Raw genomic sequence first — 27,225 nt, forward strand, 5'->3', positions numbered from 1 at the left:
ATGAAAGGGGTCATCAACAATACTGTAAAGTGGCACTTGCTTAGCAATAGCCTTCTCACTGATGCCAGTTTTGGATCTGCCAGGGCCACTGAGCTCCTGATCCCATTACAGCCTTGGTTCAAACATGGACAAAAGAGCTGAACTTGAGGTCAAGTGAGAGGCTGCCCATGACATCAAGGAGCTCTAGCAAAACTGGAGTCAATGGGATTTGGAGAAAACTCTCTGCTGGTTGGAGTCATACCCAGTATGAAGGAAGATGGTTGTAGTTGTTGGAGGTCAGTCATCTCAGCTCCAAGACATCACTGCGGGGGACCTTCAGATCAGTGTCCTATGCCAAGCCATCTTCAGCTGTTTCATCAATGACCTTCCTTCCATTATAAGTGGGGATGTTCGCTGATGATTGCACAATATTCAACACCATTAGAAACTCATCAGATACTGATGCAGTCCATATCCAAATGTAGCATGACCTAGACAATATCCAGGCTTGGGCTGACAAGTGGCAAGCAACATTCGTGCCACACAAGTATCAGGTAATGACCATCTCCATTAAGAGAGAATCTAGCCATCGACCCTTGTCATTCAATGGCATTACCATTGCTGAATCCCCCACTATCAACATCCTGGGGGTTACCATTGACCAGAAACTGAACTGGACTAGCCATATAAATACTGTGGCTACAAGGAGCAGGTCAGAGGTTAGGAATCCTGCAGCGAGTAACTCACCTCCTGACTCCCCAAAGCCTGTCTGACATCTAAAAGGCACAAGTCAGGTGTGTGATGGAATACTCTCCACTTGCCTGGATGAGTTCAGCTCCAACAACACTTAAGCTTGACATCATCCAGCTTGCTTGATGGGACCCCGTCCACAAACATTCACTCTCTTCACCACTGACGCATAGTGGCAGTAGTGTGTACTATCTACAAGATGCACTGCACAGAAGGACAAGGGCAGCAGACAGATGGGAGCACCACTACCTGGAAGTTCCCCTCCAAGCCATTCACCATTCTGATTTGGAAATATAAGGCTATTCCTTCACTATCGCTTGATCAAATTCCTGGAACTCCCTAGCAGCACTGGATGTACCTACACCACATGGACTGCAGCTCGCTACCACCTTCTCAAGGACAATTAGAGAGAGGCAATAAATGCTGGCCTAGCCAGTGATGCTCACATCCCATGAACAAATATATAAGACAAAAGATATCCTAACATCTGTTATTGGGAAAATGCTAGTTATTGCTTTTATTGCTATTATTATTATTATTATTAAATGCTATTATTAAGGAGGCAGGACACTTAAAAAATCATAAAATCATACTGACTCTGCCTATATATTATGAAGTAGAAACTGGTGTTTAACAAATTTCTGTTTTGAGTCCTTTGAGGATGTAACAAGTAGAGTAGATACTAGTTGCTGTAGTGCATTTGGATTTCTAAAAGGCATTCGATAAGGTGCCACTTAAAAAGATTGCTGCACAAGATAAGAGCTCATGGTATTGGGGCAGATATATTAGCATAGATAGAGGACTGGCTAACTAACAGGAAACAGTCTGGATAAATGGGTCATTTTCAGGTTGGCATCTAACTACTGGAGTGCTGCAGGGTTCACTGCTGGGCCCTTAGCTACTTAAAATCAATCCCTTCATCCAAGTTATTAATATAGACTGTATCGTAGTCAGATTTGTTGACAGCATGAAGGTAGGCAGGCTTGATGTGCCAAATGACCTACTCTTATTTCTTGTGATCTTGGGAAAGTCAATTGTGAAGAGTGTACAAATAATCTGCAAAGGGATATGGTTGGGTTAAGTGAGTGGATAAAAATTTGGCAGGCGGAGTATGATGCTGGAAAATGTGAGGCTATCCGCTTTTGCATGAAGAATAGAAAAGCAGTGTACTATTTAAATAGAGAGATTGCGGAACTCGGTGGTACAGAGGAATCTGGGTGCCTTGTACATGAATCACAAAGCTAGCATGCAGGCCTAGCAGGTAATTAGGAAGGCAAATGGAATGTTGGCCTTTATTGCAAGGGGGATGGAGTATAAAAGCAGGGAAGTCTTGCCACAACTGTACAGAGCATTGGTGAGACCACACCTAGAGTACTGTGCGCAGTTTGGGTCTCCTTACTAAAGGAGGGATGTATGTGGATTAGAAGAAGTTCAGATAAGGTTCACTAGGCTGATTCCTGGGATGAAGTGGTTGTCTTACGAGGAAACATTGAGCAGGTTCAGCCTAAACACATTGGACTTTAGAAGAATGAGAGATCTTCTTATTGAAGCATAAGATTGAGAGGGCTTGAAAGATGATTCCCCTTTGTGAGGGAATCTAGAACTAGGGGACACAATTTTAAAAAGAAGGGGCCTCCCATTTAAGATGGTAATGAGGAATTTCTCCTCTGAGGGTCGTTGGCCTTTGAATTCTCTGCAGAGAGCAGAGGAAGCTGGGTAATTGAATATATTCAAGGGCTAAGTTGGACAAATTTTTGATCTACCATGGAGTCGAGGTTTATGGTCAAGGCAGGAAATTAGAGTTGAGGCCACAATCATTCATCCATGATATTGAATGGCAGATAAGGCTTGATGGGCTGAATGGCCTATTCCTATTTCTTATGATCCTGCATACTAATTCCTATAATTCTAAAACCTCCAGCTTTTTAAAATCAAATTAATCAGTACACCCTCATTTCTTTCACTGGAAGATTGTTCCAAATGCCCACTACAATGAAGGGAAAAAATTTTTCTAATCAATTTTCAACTTGAATTAATTGTAAATGCATACTCTAGTTCTGAGTAAAGAGTCAGCTTTTATTTACATTTTCTTTTCTATCAGTTAAGAACCTGAATTGTGCATTCTATTCAATTTTTCTTCAGTAAGAGCAAGTTTTGTACCTTGAATTGCAAAACGGTCACTAAATTAACATTGATAGTGATGAAAGTAGTGTGACTGAGATTATTTGTTCAGTTTGAATTTAGGATAAAAATAATTGAGGTTTCTTTGTCTTTTGCAAATGAATGAATTGCTGCTGCTTAAAGCGAATGCATGTTCTGTTAACCTTATGATTTAATGTTTTATAAGTAAGGAAAAATCCTTTCAGATAGTTCACTTGATGTGTTAAGACTGCAGACTCGATTTTTGTAAGTGGCTAACTTTTGCCATTTTGTCTTTGTTTCTGTTCTAGAAAAGTTGAGACGTAGTCTTCCAAATCTATTCAGGACTTCTAATGTACAGTCAGCAGAGTCTGTTAAAAACAGTAGAAGTTGTGACTCAAATTTACAAGTGCCAAATGGGGGAATACCCCGAATTCAGCAACAAGCTTCAGCGAGTAAGTCTGTATTAAAGTCTAAACAAACAAGTTTATACATGGAGTTTCAAAAGACCTTCAACAAGGTACTGCATAGTAGACTCGTTGACTAACGTCAGAGCTTGTGAAGTCAAGAAACAAGTAGCAGAATGAATAGCAAACTGCCATAAAACAGAAACTGGACAGCAGGGATTAAAGATAGACTGGCAAAAGTAGTGATATTCAGCACGGTTTGGTGCTGGGACCATGATTGTTCACCTTTTATATAAATGATTGGGACTTAGGAATCAGAAGGACAATATCAAAATTGCAGACGTAGCCAAACTGGGGGATATAGTCAGTACTGACGAAGACTGCAACAAAGTACAAAATGACTTAACAGCTTGCATAATAGGCATGTAAATGGTAAATTAACTTCAGTATAGATGTGTGAAGTGATGCATATTGGTAGAAAGAGCAAGGAGGCCACCTGTTCCTAGGAAAATAAGAGTCTAAATGAAGTAGAAGCATAAAGGGTTCTAGGGTAGAGATTCTCAAATTGTTCCAAGTAACAAACAAGTTATCAAGGCCATAAAAAGTGCCAACAGCCTCTGGTTCATTTCTAGAGGAATATGGTTCAAAAGCAGAGAATTAGACTTAAGATCCTTAGGTTATCCACACACTTGAGTCTTTTACACAGATCTGTTCTCAATTTTGTGAAAAGAATATATAAGCACTGGAGAAGCTGCAAAAAAGATTTATAAAGATGATACCAGAACCGAGATTATATAATTATCTGTACCCTATATGCAACTACATAATAAAACGCTGAAAAGGCTGGGTTCCTTTTCTCTGGAAAAAAAGTCTGATAGTGGCCTTTAAAATTATAAAGACATTTGATAGATTAGAGTCCAAAACTAGGGATCATAAATATAATAAAAGCAAAATACTGCAGATGCTGGGAAATCTGCAATAAAAACAGAAAATGCTGGAAAAACTGAGCAGGTCCGGCAGCATCTGTGGATGAGAGAGCTAAAGTTTCAAGCCCATATGATGACTTCAGAGCTCTGACGAAGGGCCATAAATGTCAGGTGGTCATTAATACAAACAGTTAGGAATTCAGGAGAAATTTCTTTCCTTGAGAGCAGTGAGAATGTGGAATTCGCTACCACATGAATAGGTTGAGGTGAATGTTATAAACGCAGTTAAGGATAAGATGGGTGAGGGAGAAAAAGGAATATAAGGATATGTTAGTGTGAGATGAAGTAGTTTGGCAGGAGATTTGTGTGGAGCATAAAACACCAGCATAGGCTTGTTGGGTTGAATGGCCTATTTCTGTGATTTTAAATTCTATTTAATTGTAGTAAAAAGATTACTGAGGCTTGTTTTGGCTTTGTGAGCTATTTAGTGTAAGATACTAATTCCTGTTTTTTTAAACAAATCCACTTTTTAGTTGTACGTGTAAGCTTTTCATCGGCCCACTTCGAAAATCCTTGTTTAAACCAATGGCCAACAGTTGGGTTTAGTCCTAAATTTCAGGATGGGGAGGTGACTTGAGTAGTTTTCAGTTGACAACATCCTTGGACTTCATTGTGAGCATCTCCATTAATCCACTGCATTCAATCTACATTGTTTTTGTTCTTGGATCCTGATTTAAAGCTGTTCTTCTATTTTTTAATTCCACACTGTCTAAATAGTAATGTGGATTGCTCTTGCCTTCCTGGGTGCAGTGATAAATTTTTAATTGTTTGAATTGGTGATCCTGTGCTTTTTGCCCACTGGTCGTGTGGGACAGTGCTAGCTATTCCATTCACTGTCTAATCTTGCAATCAACATCTCGTGCCTTAATCAGTGGCACTTTAACTCATTTCAATTTTGAAAAGTGTCTGTAAGAATAATTGGTTGCTGTACCAGCAGAGAATCCCTGTGCAGTTAGGTGGAGGCAGAGTAATTAGCAGCCCTTCCTGTTGAAGAACATATCATCAGTAAGCATAGAATTTGTCTGTCATAAATTTTGGGATCAAGTTTATCAGCACCTTACCTCATTCTACAGATTTTTGCAATCTGACCCAATAATCTCCTTTACAAAGTGTCGATATATGTAGAGAATGTGCCATTGGTAAGTAAAATTACTGAATTAATTAGGAGTTAAATTCTTGAGAATTCTATGTATATGAGCAGAGTAATAACCGATAATTAAGAAGGGTATTTTGAGACTATAAGCCTCATTGGTTTGTCAAGGACCAAACCAGCCTTTACTAGATAAAAATAAAATGTCACAAATAGTGAGTATAAAGATGTTTGCCATTCATGTTTTATATTTCCCTTCCAGAGTATGCTGAAAGTCTGTCAGAATCATGTATTGCTAGAATTTTTTCTGCACACATTAATAGTTAGTGGTGTTTTATTATTTCTAAAATTTAACCACAATTACGTGGGAATTGCTTGGCTGATTACAAAGATTTTTTTTTTGTTTGGAGCATAACCACTAATGCAAACTGCTATCTCTCCAAATTGTTGATGATTTTTTTTTTAATTGCCTTTTTTCTGAGTGTGTTCTGAGCCATTCAACAACAGGACAAGGCCTTCAAAAAAAGATGATTCCCTCTGTGTGCAGTTTTCGGTGCTAGTCAGCAGAAGTGTTTAAAGATCTTCCTGCCAGACATTATTAGAACACGCCTGTTTAAAGTTGATCACGCTTAGGTACTTTAACAAGTTTATTCTTCCTATATAGATTTTTCTTTTTGGGAGGATTTATGTTTTTGGGAGCCTCAGATGGGGAAAATGAAAAAGAAACCCGTGAATTGGATGTGACAGAGATACATTAGGGATAAGAATGCAAATTCATGCCCTCTATTACCCAAACAAAAGCTACTTAACTATGATGTGCCATAAAACTGCATGTATGTTATTTTACTGCCAAGAATACTCTCAGGTTTGTTTTGGCATGGTGATTTATTTAGCGTAAGATACTAATACCTGTTTTTTTTACCTAATCTGTTTGTTGTATGTATAAGCTTTTCATTGGCTGACTTTGAAAATCCTTGTTTAAACTAATGGCCAACAGTCGAGTTTAGTCCTAACATTCAAAGAGACAAGCTTTAAGGAGTTTCTCGAGGAAGAGAGGCAAATAGGTTTAGGGTGGGAATTCCAGTGCTTGGAGCCTTGGCACCAACAAGGGAATGATTAAAATTAGGAATGCTCAAAAGGGCAAAAATTGGAGGAGCGCAGAGATCAAGGAGGGTTGTGGGGCTGGAGGGAATTAGAGTAAGGGCAAGGCGGTCGAGAGATTTGAAAACAAGGCTGAGAAGCTTTCTCTTTGAATGGGGAAGTGTTTGTCTCTCCATTTTCCATTTTAATAAGTCTGTGATGCTGCCTTTCTTACAGCTGAAATAAGAAGTTAAAGGAATTTGTGGTATATCTGACACTTGGTGTCTAAAATATATCCTTTTCCATGGTATGGTTCATGGTGTGATACAACACAGAAGAAAGCCATTCGGTTCATCATGACTGTTCTGGCCCTTTTGTAAAGCTATCCAATTAGTCCCATCCCCTGCTCTCCTCAGGACTATAATTATTTTCCTTTTTAAGCATTCATCCGATTTCCTTTTGAAGTTATTTTTCAGGCAGTGCATTACAGCTCACAACAATTTGTTCCATTTTTAAAAAAAATAGTTTCTTCATATGTGTCCCTTTATCTTTTAATAGACCGGTAATTGTCAGAGGTTATTTTTAAAAATGGCTTTTGTTTTCCTGCAGCTCAGAACTAAGCTACCATGTTCACACGCCCCAGAATAACAAAGTGTATGTAGCCAAACTAGCAAGGGAGATAAACTACTGTAATTGTTCTTTCGAACATAGTTTATTTCTAAAGAAAAAATGTGGGAAATAGCCAACACTTTTGATAACTGATAGTTTCACTGCCTTACCATATTTTTAACAAGTGTCACCAAGCAACATAGCTATCAGTAAAATTATTCATAAATTGTAAATTTAAAAAATGTTAAACTGGCAGGTTGCAGATCTCCTTCTGTAAATCTATCTGCCTCTCTCTTGAACACCAACTCTGACCTCTAGGGGAGATTGTAAGAAGTTTCTGCCCTTATTTAGCAAATCCCTCTGAATGAGGAAACCAGGATTAGATCATTACATTTTTCAAATAGTATTTATGCATATAAATCTGTGACAGAATGGGAAAGTGGTGTGAAGCCAATGAAGATCAACAAGTAGCGAGAAAACCAGTGGGGGGGAAGATCTATTGTGGAATAGAACGTGGGTAGCAGAGTTTTTGTTGAATTGGCATTTATGTGTAATGGAATATGGCTTGCCTGGCAAGAAGATTGACAAAATAGCCTCTGAAGGTGATTTTGTGAATGAGTGATTCATCAGTACTGGAAAGAGCAGGAGTAGGTGAAACTTCAAAGTTAGAAATAGACAGCCTTGACAAATAGGAGGAATCATCCCCAATCATGGTGAGGGGGAAGGGCAGAAGATTTGACAAGAATTTAAAAATTAGTTTCCCCACATCCAGAAATTAGGTCGGAATCTTGTTCTCCCGATTTTCATGGGTTAATGGTGGGTCGACTTTCCCGCTGATTAAGATCGGGAACGCACTTTGCATCTCATGAATGCTCGTTATCAGGCCAACGGTCCAGAATCTTATTTCCCCCATCAAATCTTCCTTCCTTGGTGAAGGAGACTTCCAGGACTTACTGGGCACTTAACGATGCTTTCCCCATTCTGAAGACCACTCTGGTGCAGGGAGACACCAACACATGAGATAGTTTGCACAAAGCAGGTGGGGGGGGTGGAAGGCACAAAGGGATGTAGAAGTCATGAAGGATGGGGTTGGAAGGCTGGAAGTGGGTGGAGTGTCCAAGGAAGGAGAGCAGAGTGTTTTATAGGCCAGGATCTGTAGAGTCAATGGTTGAGTCCTGGGGGTCAACTGAGGGTACTGATGGTAAGAGGGAACGGTCACAGTGAAAGGGGGGAAAGTGGGATACTGTAGAGTGCGAGGGCCAGGGTGTGTTTCATAGGTGTAGTTCTCTTCAGGAGGGTCATTGGGGGATAAGAAAAAAATAATACATACCTCCATAAAAAAGCTGTTTGCAACCCTTGATTTTTTTTCGACATCTCATATACATACACTGAATTATTCATTGGAAAACCTCTCCTCCGCCCGGACCCATTGTGATTGCAAGGATAACTATACACTGAGATGATCAAATACTTCATGAAATGCATTGCTGTCAAGACTGGTGGAGGGGAGGGGTGATGTTGTTGAAGCGCAGCAAGTAATGATTGAGCAGAAATGCAATGTTAATTGCAAAAGCATTCTGCAATTTTGTTTGATCCTTCAGGTGTCAGGTGAGTATTCAGGCATTTAATCGGTAGATTAGAGTTGCAATAGAGGATATTCTTTGATTCCTATAAGGAGCAGGTTTGGGGAATTAAATACTAATTTATGACCGCTTAAATTTTGCTTTGCCACATATTTGTGAAAAAAAATCTTTCGTACTATGCCTAAGTGGTGGCCCAGGTTAACTTAAAAATATTAAGTTTTTGATATATTAGAGCTTTGTCAACTTTTAATTTTAAGATTTAATTTGTAGAAAGGATCTATCAAATATCAGTAAAATACAAAAAGTGAGATTGTGGCCGTATGGTTCAATTACTGCAATAATTGCATTCCCTGCCACAACTGTGGAGATTTGATTTTTGTGAGAACTATTTGTTTTCATTGCTGATGTAGTGGGAAATGGGTGAGCTACCTGAGGGCAAACTGACCCAAGTTTTGTGGAAGACCGATGGTGGCAACAGTGACATGGGGCCAAGTTCACTTGAGATCTCTCAGCCACCGTTGCCACCTGTTTTGTCCTTGCCTAAATTGATGTGATTACACCATCAAGTATCTGAGTGCTTTGTAACTGAAGAAGTGAGAGGATAACCTTTTTTCTAAATACAGAATTGCATTTGAACTAACTTGCTTTCCTCATGCAAATATTGGTTCAACTGCTTTAATGTAACGATGGATGTAACAATGGAATGGATCAGTCAGATAGCAGCATTGATGGAGACTGATGAAAGGCTTATCTCTCAGACTATTTAACAGAAATAAAAACAAAAAACTACTGCGGATGCTGGAAATCCAAAACAAAAACAGAATTACCTGGAAAAACTCAGCAGGTCTGGCAGCATCGGCGGAGAAGAAAAGAGCTGACGTTTCGGGTACACACGACCCTTCAACAGAACTGAAGCATAGTTAGAAGAGGGGTGAAATATAAGCTGGTTTAAGGTGGGGGGTGGGGGGGAGAGAGGTTGAGGGTGGGGTGGTTGTGGGGACAAGCAAGCAGTGATAGGAGCAGATTTAACAGAAGCCCTTGGAAACACAAAGGGATTAAATAATTCAAATCGATGGAAAAACAAACTGTTGTAAAGGATTAAAAATAAATTCTTATCAGTAAAGCTCATGGTTCTGAATTTGCATTCCTTATGACCTATATCTTTTTAGATTTAAAGCCTCTGGTAAGATGATTCTCCAGTCCATTTACCAAGCAAGGAATTTCCAGATGTAGGTGAATATTCCCTTGCTAACTGCACTGTGAGTGTACCTACACCACATGGACTGCAGCAGTTCAAGAAGGCAGCTCACCACAACCTTCTCAAGGGGAACTAGAGATGGGCGATAAATGCTGGCCCAGCCAACGAAGCCCACATCCTGTGAATGAATTTTTAAAAAGAATGTCGGGGCAACAATGGCTTTGCTGCATTTGTTTCTGAAGATAGTTCAGGCAAAATATTTACGTCGCTGAAGTGGGGCAGAGGATTTTTTTAGTGAATGTAGTTGACGCAAGTGACAGGAGACAAGAAGCTCTGGATTTTATTTCAACATTCATTAAATGTGTTTACAGGAAAGTCAGTTTTACAGACATTTATGAACAGTAAAACAATGAAGTATACTAATCTTCCTGACTTTAAAAATGACTGCCAAGTATTTTCTATAACGCTAAAACCTGCAATATCAATACAGTTTGTGTGCACTGTTCAAAATTGACAACATTAATTCCTTGACCTAAGACTCAATGCTTCCAGTTTCTGTTCAATTAACATAATTGGTGATGGTATTGTACTTCAGTTTGCAGGTGTTTTGCGGATTTTGTCTGTTTCACCTACTTAACAGTCCCCATGCGGTATGCATTTGGTACAAAATTATGATAGATATAAGCAAAGAGCCTTGTTATCTGCATTGTTCTAACCTGGTGTTTAACTCCTCGAGTTAATGTAGAGCCGGAGCACAAAGATGAGGCGCTCATTTTTGAACCGTCCAGCAGTACCAAATAATGTGTTTGTCATTAGCCAGATGAAATACAGAAGGGGATGCAGTTTTTTTTAAAAATGGATTGAAGGTTAGAGTGCATTCTCCTCATCTACTAATGTGCTGACAATCCAAAATGAAGAAAAATTGGGGAAATTATGCCGGCAAACTTTCTTTTTAAAAAGATGAAGGGAAGAGTTATGATCATGGTAGGGACCAGTAATTTTTTTTTGAGGAGATCCAAAATTCCAGTTGGTTACTGAGTGATGCCCCACAATTCCACAGTTTAAAACAATTATTTTCACTATACAGAGTCAAAGCAAACACTAAATACTGTCTTGGGTAATCACCTATTCACAAAACCAGGATCAACATAAGTTAAACATGAATTAACAAGCAAATTAAAGTTGATTATCAACTTTAAATTGCACATTAGATGGCATTTGCAACTAAGACACATCTTACAAATTGGCTCAGCAGTCCACTTCGCCTGTATGTCATCTCAGTCACAAAGTCCTTCAAAACGCTATCTTTATTAAAGGAATTTCAGCTCCTCTTCCAGGAATTAACCTGATCCCCAGCAGACAGCAGCACACAACCAACCGCTGGGATCAGGAACAACTACTGAGCTTGGATGACTGTGTCCTTTTTTTATATAGTTTAACCAGTTTGTCTCCTCAGAAGTTTTGGTTTCCAATCTGTTTGTTTCATTATGTCTCCTTATAAACTAGAAGGTCCAGTTTCCATCTTTTGGTTTCCTTTTTTGGTTAGGGTATGCCACAAAAAATACAAGCTTTGAAACCACAGATTCCATCTAGTCGCAAACACTGAAACTTTACAGGATTGTTTTTAAATGTCCCCTTTAACTTGAAGTAAAGCAGAAAGTTCCAAAAAAGGGATGGTGAATTCCTGATAAATATCTCTGCTTGAAGACCTCGGGTTGCCATGGGGAGAGAATCTTATAGAACAATTGAGGTGTCAAGACAGGAACGCACAAAACTGATAAAAAGCTGATGCAGACACACTCTGGACAAGCATGGAAAACTGTGTTAAAGACCAAGCAGGATGCATTTAAGGGTTCAGTTTCTGCTCAAAAGAAAGGGAATAGAACAAACAAGCTTGTTGAAGACTTGGGGAATGGGGAGTCATCAAGGTGTGCCTTGCTAGTTATAATGCGATCCAGAAAACTTGGGCAGAATGGAACAATTGTCGACTAACACTGGCGGATTCAACTCTGCTTAGCAAGGAGTGATTGAGCTGGGCCAGAGAGTTGGGAGAAGCTTGTGGACTGCCTTTTGACACTGCATGTGTGCCCAAAGCATGATGTAATGTTAAAGAAACTTGTCTTTTTCTTTAATTTGATGTACAGTTATCTATTAATTAATGTTTGATCGATGTTGATTTTAGGTTTTTTTTACAGTTAAGGTCTTAAGTGAAATCTTGTGCTTTGGTTATTTCCATTGGCCGTTTGAAAAATTCTCTATTTAAGTTATCAGTGTTTCTCTCGTGTGTGTTTACTTGTGTACGTGTGAATGGTGCAAATGCCTGTTTCCCTTTTTCATGATGATAAATGTTTTTGTGGATGACCATCATGAGAGACTCCTGAAATATTCCTCAGGCCAAACATATGCCTTAGTCCTTTGCATTATAGGGATATAAATGGTTTCAGATATTAATTTATTTGAATGAAATTTCAAAAAACATTGACAGGCTTAAAAATTGTTCAGATTCAATAGGAAATAGGCTAAATATTTGAACCATTTGCTAGAAACTGTTACCCAGGTATGATTGTATTTGACCACTTTTATCAGAGTAAAATCACTGTATTACGTATGGAGAGCCACACTGATTTCAATGCTGCCTTTCTGTGTAAGGATTCTGCTGTTTGAAAATGTGTATGGATTCTTCACAAGTTTAGGTTTCAAAACCTCATGTTAAATTTGATTAAAAGGGTAATAACATCAAAATTGTTGTAGAGTGCTCATGAATTGTTTAAAAAAAATGATCCACATGTAGCATTTTCTTTTTTTTTTGCAGTACCTTCTCCAAGTAAGCTCAGACTTCCTACCACACCATCTCCATTGGCGCTCCGACAGCCACTGAAAGCAATGGCCAATCCAGGGCCTGTTTCCACAAATTCTGCAGCAAGTCACAATAATTCTGCATCAGGGCCCTCTGTTCAGTGTCTCAGTTCTCCAAGTCACACTGCTGCAGGTGGCATTAATCCTAATAAAGGACAAGTTGCAGGGAGTCGGAGTGGCTTGCCGCGACCTAGTGCCTCTACTGGAGGGGGAATACCAGTGCCTCGGAGTAAGCTTGTACAGCCTGTAAGAAGGTAAGCTTAACAGCAGAATCCTTAATTTACACAAAACCAAATCTCTCAAAATGCTAATTGAGGGACGAGGAGAACCGTTTCAACAGGCTATGTGGAAACCCATGGTTATAATTTCAAATAGAATAATTGAATTAGTTTTCCTTTATTTTGTGTCACTGTTCGATTTTTTGCAAAACTTTAACAATATAGACTTCAGATGTTGTAGAAGTGTAAAGCTCTGTCATTTGGGATTTTTCTTAAAATTCACTCCAAAAAAAAGATGATAATAGATGCCTGCTGTCAACTATCTTTGGCCTTTTTTGTGATTAGCAAATTAGGAGCAGTTTGAGCACTTTCCCTTATATTTTAATTGGCAGTGTGTGCATCTGAGCCGTACAGACCAAAAGCTTCCCAATTCAAGTCTAAGTTAACTAGGCTCAGATGGGGACATCTGAGGTGCAACGATTAGCTCCTGTGCTCTTGTCCTGAAGAGAGGAAAATCAGGCAGGGCTTTGGTTCCTGCTTCTGATTTTTATTCAAAAGACATGCATAGTTATGATGGCTTAGTGGCCTTGTAGCATGATTATAATGTCATGGTTCATATGTGGAGAATGGAGACAGTTTTTTAGCAAGATACCAGAGAGAAAGCAGCCCCTCTACTGCAGGAGAAGCCAAAGCTGTCTTTTGCTAAAGATGTAGCAGTTTTGTAAAATTCACCAGAGGATACAAGGTCAAAACTGCTTACACTTTGCAAAGAATAGACTTGCATTGTACTAGAGGGTGGGAAATTTAAATTTGGGCCCCAAGAGACTGAGGCAACGTGTTCATTGACCCACTCTGTACCTTGTCCTTTTTTCAAAATAAAACATTTTATTCATGCAGAGTGCATATTTCATTGAAATTGCACTGTGGAAAGTTCTGGGTTCTCAATACAAAAAGGTTATAGGGTCACTAGAGAAAAGTGCAAAATGAGTTACAAAGATGATTACTAGAACTGAGATTATAAATGTCAGGCAAGACTGACTGACGAGGCTCTTATTTTTGTGAAAAAGAGCAGGCTGAGGGGTGGCCCAATATAGAGGTCTTTTATAAGAAGCAGTTTGATAGGGGAGACAAGAAGATGTCACAGATTAAGATTCTGTGCCAAAGATTAAGCCATTAAAAGGGTACTTGGACTGAAATAGACAAGTGGTGATTCAGTTCATATCTATCTTGCAAGTATAGCAACTTCATGACATTCAATGCAGCCTAGTGGTGAGTCAGCCAGAGAATGCCATTTTCACAGAAACTTTTGCAACATCTTGTGGATTTCCAAATTTAATCATGCAACTGGCCTTGTTTGATGATGCTGTAGTAGTTGTAACTAAATAACAGTGAGCATCTTAAGGCTTACTGTTATTTTGACAGCAAATTATCCGTCACAGTAAGTACATGCAATTCCTAATAACTCCTGTAGGTAGCAATATAATGAACGCCTTCAGTGTTAAATATGATGCGCAGCATTTGCAGTTCTGTAGTAAGAGTACTGTAGATCACTGTGTAAAAGATGACCCTATCTTTCTGGCCCAAAAAAACGTATTTTTTTGCATACACTGTGTATAAGTCGACCCCCCCCCCCCCGCACAAAGCACACTCGTGTTAGTAATGAGCCTCAATTTTTAGCCCCACCAATTCATGTTTTCCTTACCTTATAATTGGGCACAAGGGATCAAGCAAATCATATGGTTTGGGTTGTGATGCAGAGCAACGCCCACATGGTGAACGATGAAGAGAAATGAGTCTTCCAGCAAAATGAATGAAGTATGAAGCTAATTTCAAGCTAACAGTTGTAACGTTTGCTAATTCAGCAAATAACTGTGCAGAGAAGGAATTTAGTGTCAGTGAAAAAGTGGTGCAGAATGGAAGGAGGAGGAATCCACCCTGAAGAAGATGCCAAAGACCAGATGCTTCACAAGAGGGGCCAGCCATCGGCCTGATCTTGAAAAGCACGTTTCAGAATGGGTTCTCAAATCATCTGAATGGCTACATCACCAGAAATGTAATGTTTATTTATGCACTTAAATGGGCCGAATCAAACACCAAGTCCAGAAAAGATTTCAGAGCAACAGCTAGTTGGTGTAGACACTTAATAGAATGCAAATGTCCAATATTGCAGCAGAAGACCAAGATTTTCAAATGTAAAACCATGCTGAAAATAGAGTTCCCTGCAGAAGATTTTGTTCATGTCCATGACAACAGATGGATGGAAGGAAGGTGGGACCAGTATAAACAAGACGGGTTACATCTGGACAGGACCACTGGGGGTGGGGGGTGTTTGATAGTGCTGTCAGGGAGGGTTTAAACTAGAATGGCAGGGGGATGGGAGCCTGAGCAGGGAGACAGAGGAGGGGGAAACAAGGATAGAAAGGAAAGACAGAAAAGTAAGAAGCAAAAGTGGAAGACAGAAAAAACAAGGGCAAGAAAACAAATGCGTGGAGCATTTGCAATAAGGTAGATGAATTAACAGCGCAAATAGATATAAAATGGTTATGATATAGTTGCAATTACAGAGTCATGGCTGCAGGGTGACCCAGGATGGGAACTGAACATCCAGGGATATTCAGTATTTAAGAAGGACAGATAAATAGGGAAAGGAGGTGGGGTAGCATTGTTAGTGAAGAATGAAATCAATGCAATAGTGAGGAAGGATATTGACTTGGAAAATCATGACGTGGAATCTGTTTGGGTGGAGGTAGGAAATACCAAGGGACAGAAAACATTGGTGGGGGTTGTCTATAGGCCCCAAACAGTCAAGGGGATGTAAGGGAAGGCATTAAACAGGAAATTAGAGACGCGTGCAGTAAGGGTACAACTGTAATCATAGGTGACTTTAATCTGCTTATTGATTGGACAAACCAAACTAGCAATAATACTGTGGAGGAGGATTTCCTGCAGTGTGTACATGATGGTTTTGTAGACCAATACGTTGAGGAACTAACTAGAGAGCAGGCTATCCTAGACTGGGTGTTGTGCAATGAGAGAGGATTAATTAACAATCTTGTTTTGCGGGGTCCCTTGGGGAAGAGCAACCATAAAATGACAGAATTGTTCATTAGGATGGAGAGTGAAGAAGTTGAATCCGAAACTAGGGTCCTGAATCTAAATAAAAGGAACTACGAGGGTATGAGGTGCGGGTTGGCAATGATGGATTGAGGAACCTTACTAAAAGGATTGACAGTGGATAGGCAATGGCTAATATTTAAGGAACGTATGCATGAATTACAACAATTATTCATTCCTGTCTGACACAAAAATAAAACAGGAAAGGTTGCTCAACCATGGCTCACAAAAGAAGTTAAGGATAGTATTAGATCCAAAGAGGAGACATATAAAATTGCCAGAAAAAGCAGCAAGCCTGAGGATTAGGAGCAGTTTAGAATTCAGCAAACGTAGACAAAAAGATTGTTCAGGAAAGGGAAAATGGAGTACGAGAGTAAACTTGCAGGGAGCATTAAAAACTAACTGTAAAAGCTTCTATAAATATGTGAAGAGAAAAAGATTAGCAAAGACAAATGGAGGTCCCTTAAAGTCAGAAACGGGAAATTATAATAGGGATTAAAGAAATGGCAAAAGAATTGAACACATTTTGGTTCTGTCTTCACAAAAAAGGACACAAATAACTTCCCAGAAATGTTAAGGAAGCAAGCGTCTAGTGAGAGGAAGGAATTGAAGAAAATCAGTATTAGTGAAAAAAAGTGGTGCTAGAGAAATTAATGGGGTTAAAGGCTGAAAAGTCCCCAGGGCCTAATGATCTACATCCCAGAGTATTAAAGGAAGTAGCCCTAGAAATATTGGATGCATTGGTGTTGGTCGTCTTCTAAAATTCTGTAGACTCTGGAGCAGTTCCTACAGATTGGAGGGTGGCATATGTAACCCCGCTATTTAAAAAAGGAGAGAGAGTAAAAACAGAATTACAGACCAGTTAGCCGAACATCAGTAGTGGGGAAAATGCTAGAGTCCATTATAAAAGACATGGTAACAGAACACTTGGAAAGCATTAACGGGATTAGGCAAAGCCAGCATGGGAAAGAGAAATCATGCTTAACTAATCTACTGGACTTTTCTGAGGCTATAACTAGTAGAATAGATAAGAGAGAGCCAGTGGATGTGGTGTATTTGGATTTCAAGAAGGCTTTTGTTAAGGTCCCACATAAGAGGCTAGTGGGCAAAATTGAAGCTCGTGGGATTGGGGTAATACACTGGCATGGATTGAGAATTGGCTGACGGACCGGAAATGGAGAGTGGGAATAAATGGGCCTTTTTCCGGGTGGCAGACAGTGACTAGTGGTGTACCGCAGGGATCAGTGCTTGGGCCCCAGAAAGTAAACAGGCAGGTGCAGCAAGCAATTAGGAAGGCAAATGGTATGCTGGCCTTCATTGCAAGAGGATTTGAGTTCAGAAGTAAGGATGCCTTACTGCAGTTATACAGGGCCTTGGTGAGACCACATCTGGAGTTGCAGTTTTGGTCTCCCTAACTAAGAAAGGAAATACTTGCCATAGAGGGAGTGCAGCAAAGGTTCACTAGGCTGATACCGGGGATGGCAGGACTGTTGTATGAGTAGAGATTGGTTCGACTGGGCCTGTATTCACCAGAGTTTAGAAGAATGAGAAGAGATCTGATTGAAACATATACAATTCTAACAAGGCTGGACAGACTGGATGCAGGGAGGATGTTTCCCTTGGTTGGGGAGTCTAGAACCAGGGGTCACAGTCTCAGGATATGGGGCAGGCCATTTAGGACTGAGATGAGGAAAAATCTCTTCACTCAGAGGGTGGTCAACCTATGGAATTCTCTACCACAAAAGGCTGTAGAGGCTGGGTCACTGAGTATATTCAAGAAAGAAATTGATAATATTTTGGATATTAGGGGCATCAAGGGGTATGGAGAGAAAGCGGTAATATGGCTTTGAGATAGAGGATCAGCCATGATATTGAATGGCGGAGCAGGCTCGAAGGGCCGAATAGCCGACTCCTCCTAGTTTCTATTTTTCTATGAGGATAGAATGAAGTTATGGATTGATCATGTATGGAACAGGCATCCTGGTGGCCTGTGTAAAGAATGTAACTTATTAGAGTGGGTCATGTTCAGATCCCATATAATAGTTGGGATCAACATCCTGTGAAGAAATAGCACCCACATTGCAGTGGTGCCAAGGGGTCTAACATCCGTAGTTCAACCTTTTGAGTGCATGTCCCGGCAAGCCATTCAAGTGTCATATTCACACCAAGTGGAATAGGTGGATATTTGCCGAGGTAAAAAAAGCTTCACAAATATGCACGCTTGATGGTTTGTGTGGTTGCATCATCAAATCGTGGGATGCTGTTAATGCACAAACTGTCATCAGATCATTCAAAAAATGTGGAATATCTAATTCAGTGGATGGAGAGGAAGATGATTCATTGCGGAGAGATGATTCTGAAACCAGAAGGGCCAAATCTGATTCATTGGGATCCTAATGATGCCATAATCAAAGTGACTCCGTACAAATTTGATAAGCTCTGTGTCGGATGCTGAAGCCAATGAATTTTATGGGTTTTAAAATGCTTTCATCGTGGTTAAAGGTACTTGTACAATTAATTTATTCCATAAACTGTGCCACATTAATTTTATGAATTGCTGGTGTTATCCTTGTTTCACATTTCAAAATTGTGACCATCCACACCAGTTCAGAATTTATACTCGGCGTACAAGTTGACACCCATTTTTGCAATGCTTTTTGGGGACTTCAAAGGTCGATTTATACACTGACATCTATGGTATGTTATTCTTTGCTTGTGCAGTCGGATCATCAATGCTCAAAATTATTTATGGAATTTTTTTCACCTTCCTCATTTTATTCAGTTACCCTTATCTAATGTCCACAAAAGGGTTTAAACAAAATAAATATTTCACAGAAGCCATTAAGTTTATCCACTCAATTATCTCTTACTGTCTTTGTTAAAAGTTTTTGCATGAAGGCGTCAGTCTTTCTCAAAAGCTTGGGCTTGAACATGATGCTTTTGCCCAGAGTTCTGCTCGGTGAGCCAAAATATGCATTGCGCTGTCTGCGTGTGTATGTTGGATGCACCAGTTCTATTCACTGTTGTACTGATGAAATATTTTTCTTTTTCTTGCAATCTCAACTCTCGGTTTTCTTAAAAATAATTTTGGAAAAACAAGGACAAATTAAAAGTTCTTCATTGAGATATAGGGTGTTTTTAATTTTGGTTTTCTAAAGTTTATTAAGTATTTTAAGTAGAGGGGATGTGCAAAGGGATCTTGTGTTAATATATCTGTTTTCAATAAAACATTAACTTTTGAAGGTGACACAGTAAAAGGTAATTGCTAATCCGTTAAATTTGTGATAGAGATACTAATTGTTAACACCTATGAGACAGTGGTAGAAAGAAAAATACAGTGGCTTTCCTCATTCTAATTTGTTTTCCTTAAAAGGAAAATATTTTGAAAGCCACAAGGTGTTAGAAATTGGATACAAATTCAAAAAGCTACAGTTTTCAGGGGCAAACATCCTGTACTTCAGGGCACGTCAAAAATATCCAACCCAAAATTAGTTTGGGCTATTTTTCAGACTTTCCTGGCAGTTGCTTCAAACAAGTAAGTCCCATGGACTAGCATCTGTTTAGGTACTCTCACAAATTGGCCTGCAATGAGTGAGGCATGAAATCTTCAGTGATCATTGCAGCCTCAACAGCAGCTCCCAGGCATGGGTATATATCTTTAAAAAATATATATATATATATTTACAAAACTTTGCTGTGGAGCTGGAAGAGCAGAAGGCCTCCACCCAACTTCACAGTACCACTGACACTGCTCTGTGATTGATCCCCCTTCCACTGTCCTGCTTCCCCCCTCCTCCCTGACCCAAACATGTACCAGTAGCATGAAATTAGTTGCTTCAAAAGGGTGAGCTTTCTGTGGAGGCATAATGGGCTCCGGCAGCTAGCCCCCTTTATTGCATATCTCTGAACATAAAATTTGCCATGAACCAGCACAGTTGGGCAGAATTCCTATAATTTTTTTAAACTGCTTTAACAGAAAAATCCTTTGCATATCAAAGAGTAGTGGTGCAGTTTGACTAGTTGACCTGAAAATGGGTTTATCACAAAAACAAATATTTTTAACAGTTTTTAGCTCAGCACCCATGAGTAGTCCTATTTTAAATAACTGAAAATGATTTCAAGAAACTAGAGTGGTACCATAGGGTTCAGTACTGGGTCCCTTGCTTTTTGTGGTATATTTCATTGTTTTGGACTTGAAATTAAGGGTCTGATTAAGAAGTTTGCGGACAATACAAAAATTGGCCTTGTGGTTGATAAATGTAGAAGGAAGGTATCAATTGGCTAATCAAGTGAGTGAAATACTGACAAATGGAATTCAGTGTGGAGAAATATGAAGTAATGCATTTAGGGAAGGCCTAAATAGCAAGGGAATACACAATAAATGATCGGAGACTGAGTAGTGTAGAGGAACAGAGGGATCTTGGAGTGCATGTCCACAGATACCTCAAGGTGGCTAAACGGGTAGATAAGGTTATCAAGAAAACATACAGGATTCTTGCCTTTATTAGCCAAAGCATGGAATGCAAAAGCAGGGTGGTTTTGCTGGAACTGTATTAAACAGCAGTTAGGCAAGGACTACATGCAGATCCGTTCACTGTATTATAGTAAGCCCCTGATTAAGTTGCCCTATTTTAAGTCATTCTGCTTTAATGTCAGAGATATAATGGGGCCAGTATGCACTTAGTATTGGGATTTCTGTTTTTAGCACTCTTTGACATCGGGCCAACAACCCCGGTGACCCTCCCCGGCACCTCCCGCTCACAGCCTATCCATCTTGCTGCTTCTCACTCTCCCATTCGCACCTTTCTCCAGCTAGTCCCCCTCCCGCTCACAGCTCCTTTCTCTCCCACATTCGCTTCCTCCCTCTGGCCACCATTTTCCCATGCCCTCACAGTGAGGGTTTGGAAGATCAAAGTGGTAAGCAAGTAGGAGCAGGAGAGGGAAACAACAAGCAGGAGGATTGGCAGGAGAGGGAAGTGGTAAGCGGGAGGATGGGCAAGCAGAAGAGGTGGCGAGCAGGAGTCAAATAGAAAGAGCATATTTTTATTTTTAGATTTATTTTGTTATTTCATTTACAAATATGGGAATTTAGGAATGTACGTTATTTCAACAGGGTATAATGTTTCAATTTTTTTTGTGAGGTCCTACAAAATCTTACTACAGCTTTCGCATCAATTCTAATGGGAAAATCTGATTCACTTGACTATATTTAAAGTTGCACTTTTTAGGATTGCAGCTGATTAAGTGAGGAATTACTGTATTGGAAAGATGTTTGCACTAGGGAGGGTATAGAGGAGATATACAAGGATGTCACCTGGAGTGGTGAATCTTAGTTGAGGAATGATTGGATAGGCTAGGGTTGTTTTCTTTGGAACAGAGGGCTGAGAGGAGACCCCTAACTCTGAGGGTCTAGATAGAATGGATAGGAAATCTCTTATTTCCCTTGTTTGAGGAGTGCACAACCAGGGGGTATAGATTTAGGTTAAGAGGTAGGGAGCTTCCAGGAGAATTTTTTTCACCCGGATTGGGGTGGAGGTCTAAAACTCACTGCCTAAATGGCTGGTGGAGGTAGAAACTGTTATTGCATTTAAAGTGTTAAACATGTAGCGCAGTAACCTATAAGGCTATGGCCCAAGAGTTGGAGAGTGGGATTAGGCTGGATTTCTACTTGTTGGTGGCACAGAAATGATGAGTTAAATGGTCTCCTTTCATGCTGTAAACTTCTATGATTTTCTAGTTATATTGGTGTATTCAGTTGTTTAGTAAATTTAAGAAAAAATACTTCCAAAAGCTTTTAAGATATTTGAGACCATTAGAGACCTTGGACTCAAAAGAACAGCTTAATTTTATGGGTCGTCTCAAAGGCCTTGAAATAATACAAGAAGTGAAGAGGGCATACCTTCACCATGCTGTTAACTCAATGTTATTACAATTGTCATTCTTTCTTGAGGCTTTTCCCTGTCTGATGCTCTGTATCTACAAAGCTAAAAAAGGAAGTATTTTATTAAGAGCTTGCATTTCACGGAGGAGGTTTCAGGCCAATGTACACCGAACCAACCTGCTTTGAAAATTCTGCTCACATTTTGACAACTGTAACAAATTCCACCACAGCACCTGAGACAATCCACAGCATTCTAAGTTTAAAAATCCACTTTTTTTTTTTAAAAGCCAATTGCCCTATGTCCCAATGTTAATGGATCCTTTGAAAAGAATTCCAGGATCTTGGTTTGCATATTCACCAAAAACTAATGAGTTCTTCATTGGACCATATCCTATCTATGTATCAAGTTTTGTTGAAATCCATCCATTAGCTTTTGAGATATATTGCTTTCAGACAAACAGGCTAAAAGGAATGAAAACATTATCTCCTCCACCTTAAATGGTGGAGGTAATTAGTGGAAACCCACAGCGGTGATTCATTTACTCTGGAGGTGTCGACAGCCTATAGCACATTGATTTTCAAACTAGTGCAAGAGAGTGCAGAAACTTGATTTGCACATGAAGATTCACAATCTTTTGTGCTGATTTTGCCCAATTTTGGGAAATCTTATTGCCAGCGCACTGTCTAAGGGAAACTGTACTCTTGTATTCTGTGTGAACCTGTTTAGCTTTGAACAGGCGCTAGCAATATGGTCTAGATAGAATACTACTAAATTTCACAGCGTCATGCATTGGTTTCTAAACATACTACTTATTTGCAATTCAATAAGAATATGTACATTAACATTTCACATCTGGGAAGATTTGCAGCAGATTTCAAAGATCAGGCAATTTATATACATTTGTATTTCTGATATGTTTTATTTTTGAATTTTGCAGGCCTGGAGATTTGAGAAGGGCTGTTCTCAGCTATGGTCGTATCTAATATTAAAGATCTATTTGTATGAGAAATTTGAACTATATCATACATTAATGGAAACATGGATTTAAATTTAGTATATGGCTAACAAAGAATTTTTACATCCCTGCTTTACAATGGTTAGAGCCTCCTATAACTATTTACATCAATGTGACTGATCAGTGAAGGGGTTAAGTTGTGCACACTATCCACTTTATGCATAATGTTTATTATAGAAATATAAGTTGATTTAAATGTATAGTATCCGCTTTCTGGTTTCCATTATCCATTGTGTAAATTATCTAAATTAAATGATGTAAAGTTGTGCAACTGTTAAATTGCAATCAAAGTACAATAGTGTACTGTAAAGTGTATTAATTTCTCTTCCTATAATTTGACTTCTAGGTCATTGCCAACTCCGAAGACTTATGGCAGCATTAGAGATGAAAGCTGGAAAGATGGTTGCTATTGAACTGATTATCCAAGAGTCTGAAGCTTGCTCCGCTACTATTCCTGAAATAAAAGGACTTTTTACTTACTGTTCAGAGAGATTTAGTAGGATTTGAGAAAATCCAGTTCTCTGCCATAAATCAGCACAAATTGGTGGAGATCATGGAGTAGCACTTTATTGACATTAAACATCAGACTTTTTCATACATGTACAATCAGTTTTCCATGACTGTCCATTGTTTTAATGCTTTTGAGCAATTTGTCGTCATTCAAAAAAAGCAGAAGTCTGGACACAATCCCAAAAATGCCAAAGAAAAAGATTACAACAACCATTGGTAGGGGAAATGGATAACTAACATTGTTGAGACTTTAGAATAATCAATAAAAGACTACTTGTGGAATCCTGTTTTGTAGAAATCAGATATTGTACCAGTTACAAATTTGATGTTCTGGAAGTAAAGCAGGGCACAATTCCATTATCATGGGCAGCTGGTATCACAGCAATCCAAAGCCTACTGGTAATCTGATTTATTTCAGGACAAGAAAGAACATCCAAAGTGTTATAGTTATGAATACATTGATTGACATATAAGACAAATTACACATTTTTCTAATTTTATTTGTGAAATTTTTGGATGTTTGGGGGAGGGAGGGAATGTTATTTTAATTTGTAGCAATTTATGTTAATACCCAGTAGTAATATCTCACTGAAATATTAGCTTCATGATTTTTTGGTCACAAAGTTAAAATTGCACCAATAAGTTATCATTGCAAAAGCTGAAATGTATTATGAGCAAGTTGATGTAATTTTTGATGCCCTGCCGGTGATCACTGGAGTTGTGTCCTGTTGTACTGTATAACTGACTGAAAATTTAGTCAGAAAAGGCAAGTTGTAACCTGAATGGTGCTTTGTGCAGATAAAATACATGTGGATAAATGGCTTAATTTGAAAGTTGAGTGTATATTGTGAGTGAGGCACTTTGTTTAACTTTTGCCCACACCAAGGAAAAAAAATACCTTCAGTATCTTTTTTTTGCAGTTGACAATTTTTGTTTAATTGCCAAAGGGCTTAGAGTCAAATGTGTTTTACACAATTGCTTTTGTAAAATTGTACAGCACTGGCTCAGGAAAGAATGGCTTTAATGTGCAGCCAAGTTTTCAGCATGCAGTGTATTAATAGGACATGTCTGTTTTGGTAACTTGTTTCCTTAAAAGGTAGGCAGTGAAAACTTGGTCCATTCAAGTTGTAATCTGATCACACCACAGTGCTTAAAATAATAATGCAACATAGTTCTGTCTAAACTATGCACTCATATACAAACAGTTGCTTGGAGCTGTTCAATAAATACTGCAGCCTAATAGGTACTATATTCAGTAATTACATTGTTCAAAGACATCACTACACTTGTGTATATTCTTATGAAAGATTGAGTTTACATTTAAATATATTTGCCTACTACAGGGTGTGTTCTAAGTTTATTATTTTGCAGGTGATGCCATAAAATAGCTTGAATTGATATTCACGTGGTTAATCATAAGCTAATTATTTTGAAGTATATTTGGATTTGATTACAGGAACTTTTCCTTGCAAATTTAGAAGAAAGTCTTTCCAAATTTCCTTTAATATTCAAGTGCTCGAGCCAATAACACAGTGGGATAGGTGTGCTAGGAGAGGTGGTCAGTGAATGAGTGAAGTAAACATGAAAGTTACCAGTGAGTAGACTGAGTGAATGAGATGGATGTGGGGTGATGGGTGAACAGATGAATAGAGTGACTGAGTGGACAGTGTGAGGGGTAAGCATGGATTACAGATGATTAGGTTTGCAGTTAATGTGTGAATAGACATGTGATACCTTTTGAACAAATAGTGAGCAAGCTGAATGTGATTTTTGTTTGTTTACTGATCTAAATGGCCAACTGAAGTGTCATGTCATCTCAGTTCTACAAGTTGGATAGATCTGAAAAACTCTGGATTCATGAGAATGTAATCGTGTGTTGAGGGGAAAGAACTTGTTCAAATGTAATCCTGCATATACAACTGTTTTCTGTCAACATCTTTTTAAATATAATACCCATAAAACTTGTTTGCCCTGTGAGTAATTGCCTAAATGAGGGAATTATATTTATTATATTTTACAAATTGCCTTTCACTATCTAAAATCAAGTCCAAGAGAATAGGCAGTGTAAGAGTTTGGTTTCATTACAAATATTATTTCTTAATTTGTGTTGAGGTAAACAGTATTTTCAAAAGTTAGAGGTTTGGATTAGTCCTTTCCACAGGAAGGATATTATGTTTGAAAACTGATGCAGAGTGAAGGCTGGAAAAATCTTCTAAACAGCACCTCGTGGGGGTGAAGTGATGTAACCACAAACTCATTCCAAGTTGTGGGACTTCCTTCAGAAAATGACTACGAATGTTGACAGTGCACAATAGTGGGTTTCTTTTGTTTTTAGTAGAAAACTTTTTTGTTTTAACATGTTATACATACACAAGTATACACTTGCACACTGCAATTCTGCGAGACACAATTGGACAAAAATAAAACCTTACGGTAATCTTAAGAATATGTTGATCAGTAAAATGAAAGGCATGTTACCACCCCACAGTGGTTTAGTTAACTGTAGAGGAATTAATCACATTTGACACACAAACAACTTTGAACTAAAATGCTGTGGGCAAAATAAACTTGCTTTCACCCTGAGAAGTGTGGAATTCTTAATTTTATATAATGAAAAATAGTGCCTATAATTTAAATTCATTTTTGAGGTTATAATTTTGTTTGTTGAATGTGGGTTAATTTTTGTGCCAATAGCTTGAGTATTGTCTACTCCAATGTGAATAAATGGTCATATATTGCTTTCAATATTTAATTTTTTGCTCTATGTAACTTTTGTAATGTTAATGAACTTGTTTTAAAAAAAATGCAAGAATCATCTTGTTTGAAAAAAATAAACAGTTCTTGACATTGGAAAACTATTTCATATTGTATTACTGAAGTCTGTTTCTATTGAACAGAGGAACCAACTGATTTGTAGCTGTGCATATACATTCTGCCAACGTATCAGCTATGAAAAAGGAAAGTAACCAGGGAATATAGTCTTGATCAGAACCATTGTAAATGGTATATTTGCATAAATTAGCTTGTCTACAATTCCTTATTAATGAACAACTTAATTAAATTCCTCTGTGCTAGAATTGAATTGCTATGTCTTTGGAATGTAACTTCTGCCACGGCTTGTAAAGGTTTTCTGATTTTTTTTAATGCTTAAACATTTGGGTCAAGGAGGGTCGGGGGAGTTTAAAAGATCATGAAACTATTTTCTTTCATTTAAATCTGAGCTGGAGGATCTGTCTGTATCATTATGCTAAATGTCACTGAACTTGACTGGTAGATTCCTTCGTTACTTCATGAAAACTGCAGTTAAAAACCTGACTGCTCTATACTGTAAATGGTGGGGAAGAGAAGGATTAAATAGTGTTAGAAATGACTTCCTAACCTTGGAAAGCAAATGCCGCCTTGATTCATTATTCCTTCTTTTGCTTATGGAAATCTAAATCTAATAGCCCCCTAATGATTTTCCTTTGGCTGAAGTCTTATTGTTAAATACTTTTATAAGCTCAATTTTTTTCTAAATTACAAATTGTTGGTCACTAAGATCTTTTGCCACCACTTCTCCTCCCTACCCCCTCTTCCCCATTACACAGAAGGGAGTAGCTAACTGAACCTAGACTGTGGACCATGAATTCCTCCATTCTGAAAGAGAAATTGAAGATGATTGTCACTCAGGCCCAACATCCTGCAAGAGTGCAGAATCAACATAGTAAATCTAACATTGCAGTCAACTGAGATGTGATGAAAGAGCTTATGTACTTTCATTACCTGAGTGCCAATATTTCAGGTAGCCTTACTATGAAAAGGGCTGTAAA

The 27,225-nt window shown here is 38.6% G+C and overlaps 1 protein-coding gene across 1 annotated transcript in view; it reads left to right on the forward strand.

Moving 5' to 3' along the window:
• Positions 1-26,274, forward strand: part of slain2 (SLAIN motif family, member 2) — a 66,053-nt gene extending 39,779 nt beyond the window's left edge. The window contains exons 6-8 of the mRNA XM_078547532.1: positions 3,180-3,323; positions 12,634-12,931; positions 23,253-26,274. Coding sequence (XP_078403658.1) covers positions 3,180-3,323; positions 12,634-12,931; positions 23,253-23,319 — 509 coding nt within the window. The 3' untranslated portion in view covers positions 23,320-26,274. The remainder of the gene's footprint in view (positions 1-3,179; positions 3,324-12,633; positions 12,932-23,252) is intronic.
• The last annotated feature ends 951 nt before the right edge of the window (positions 26,275-27,225 follow it).

The sequence above is a fragment of the Cetorhinus maximus genome, chromosome 1 (assembly GCF_964194155.1).
Source record: "Cetorhinus maximus chromosome 1, sCetMax3.hap1.1, whole genome shotgun sequence".
Classification (NCBI taxonomy): Eukaryota; Metazoa; Chordata; class Chondrichthyes; order Lamniformes; family Cetorhinidae; genus Cetorhinus; species Cetorhinus maximus.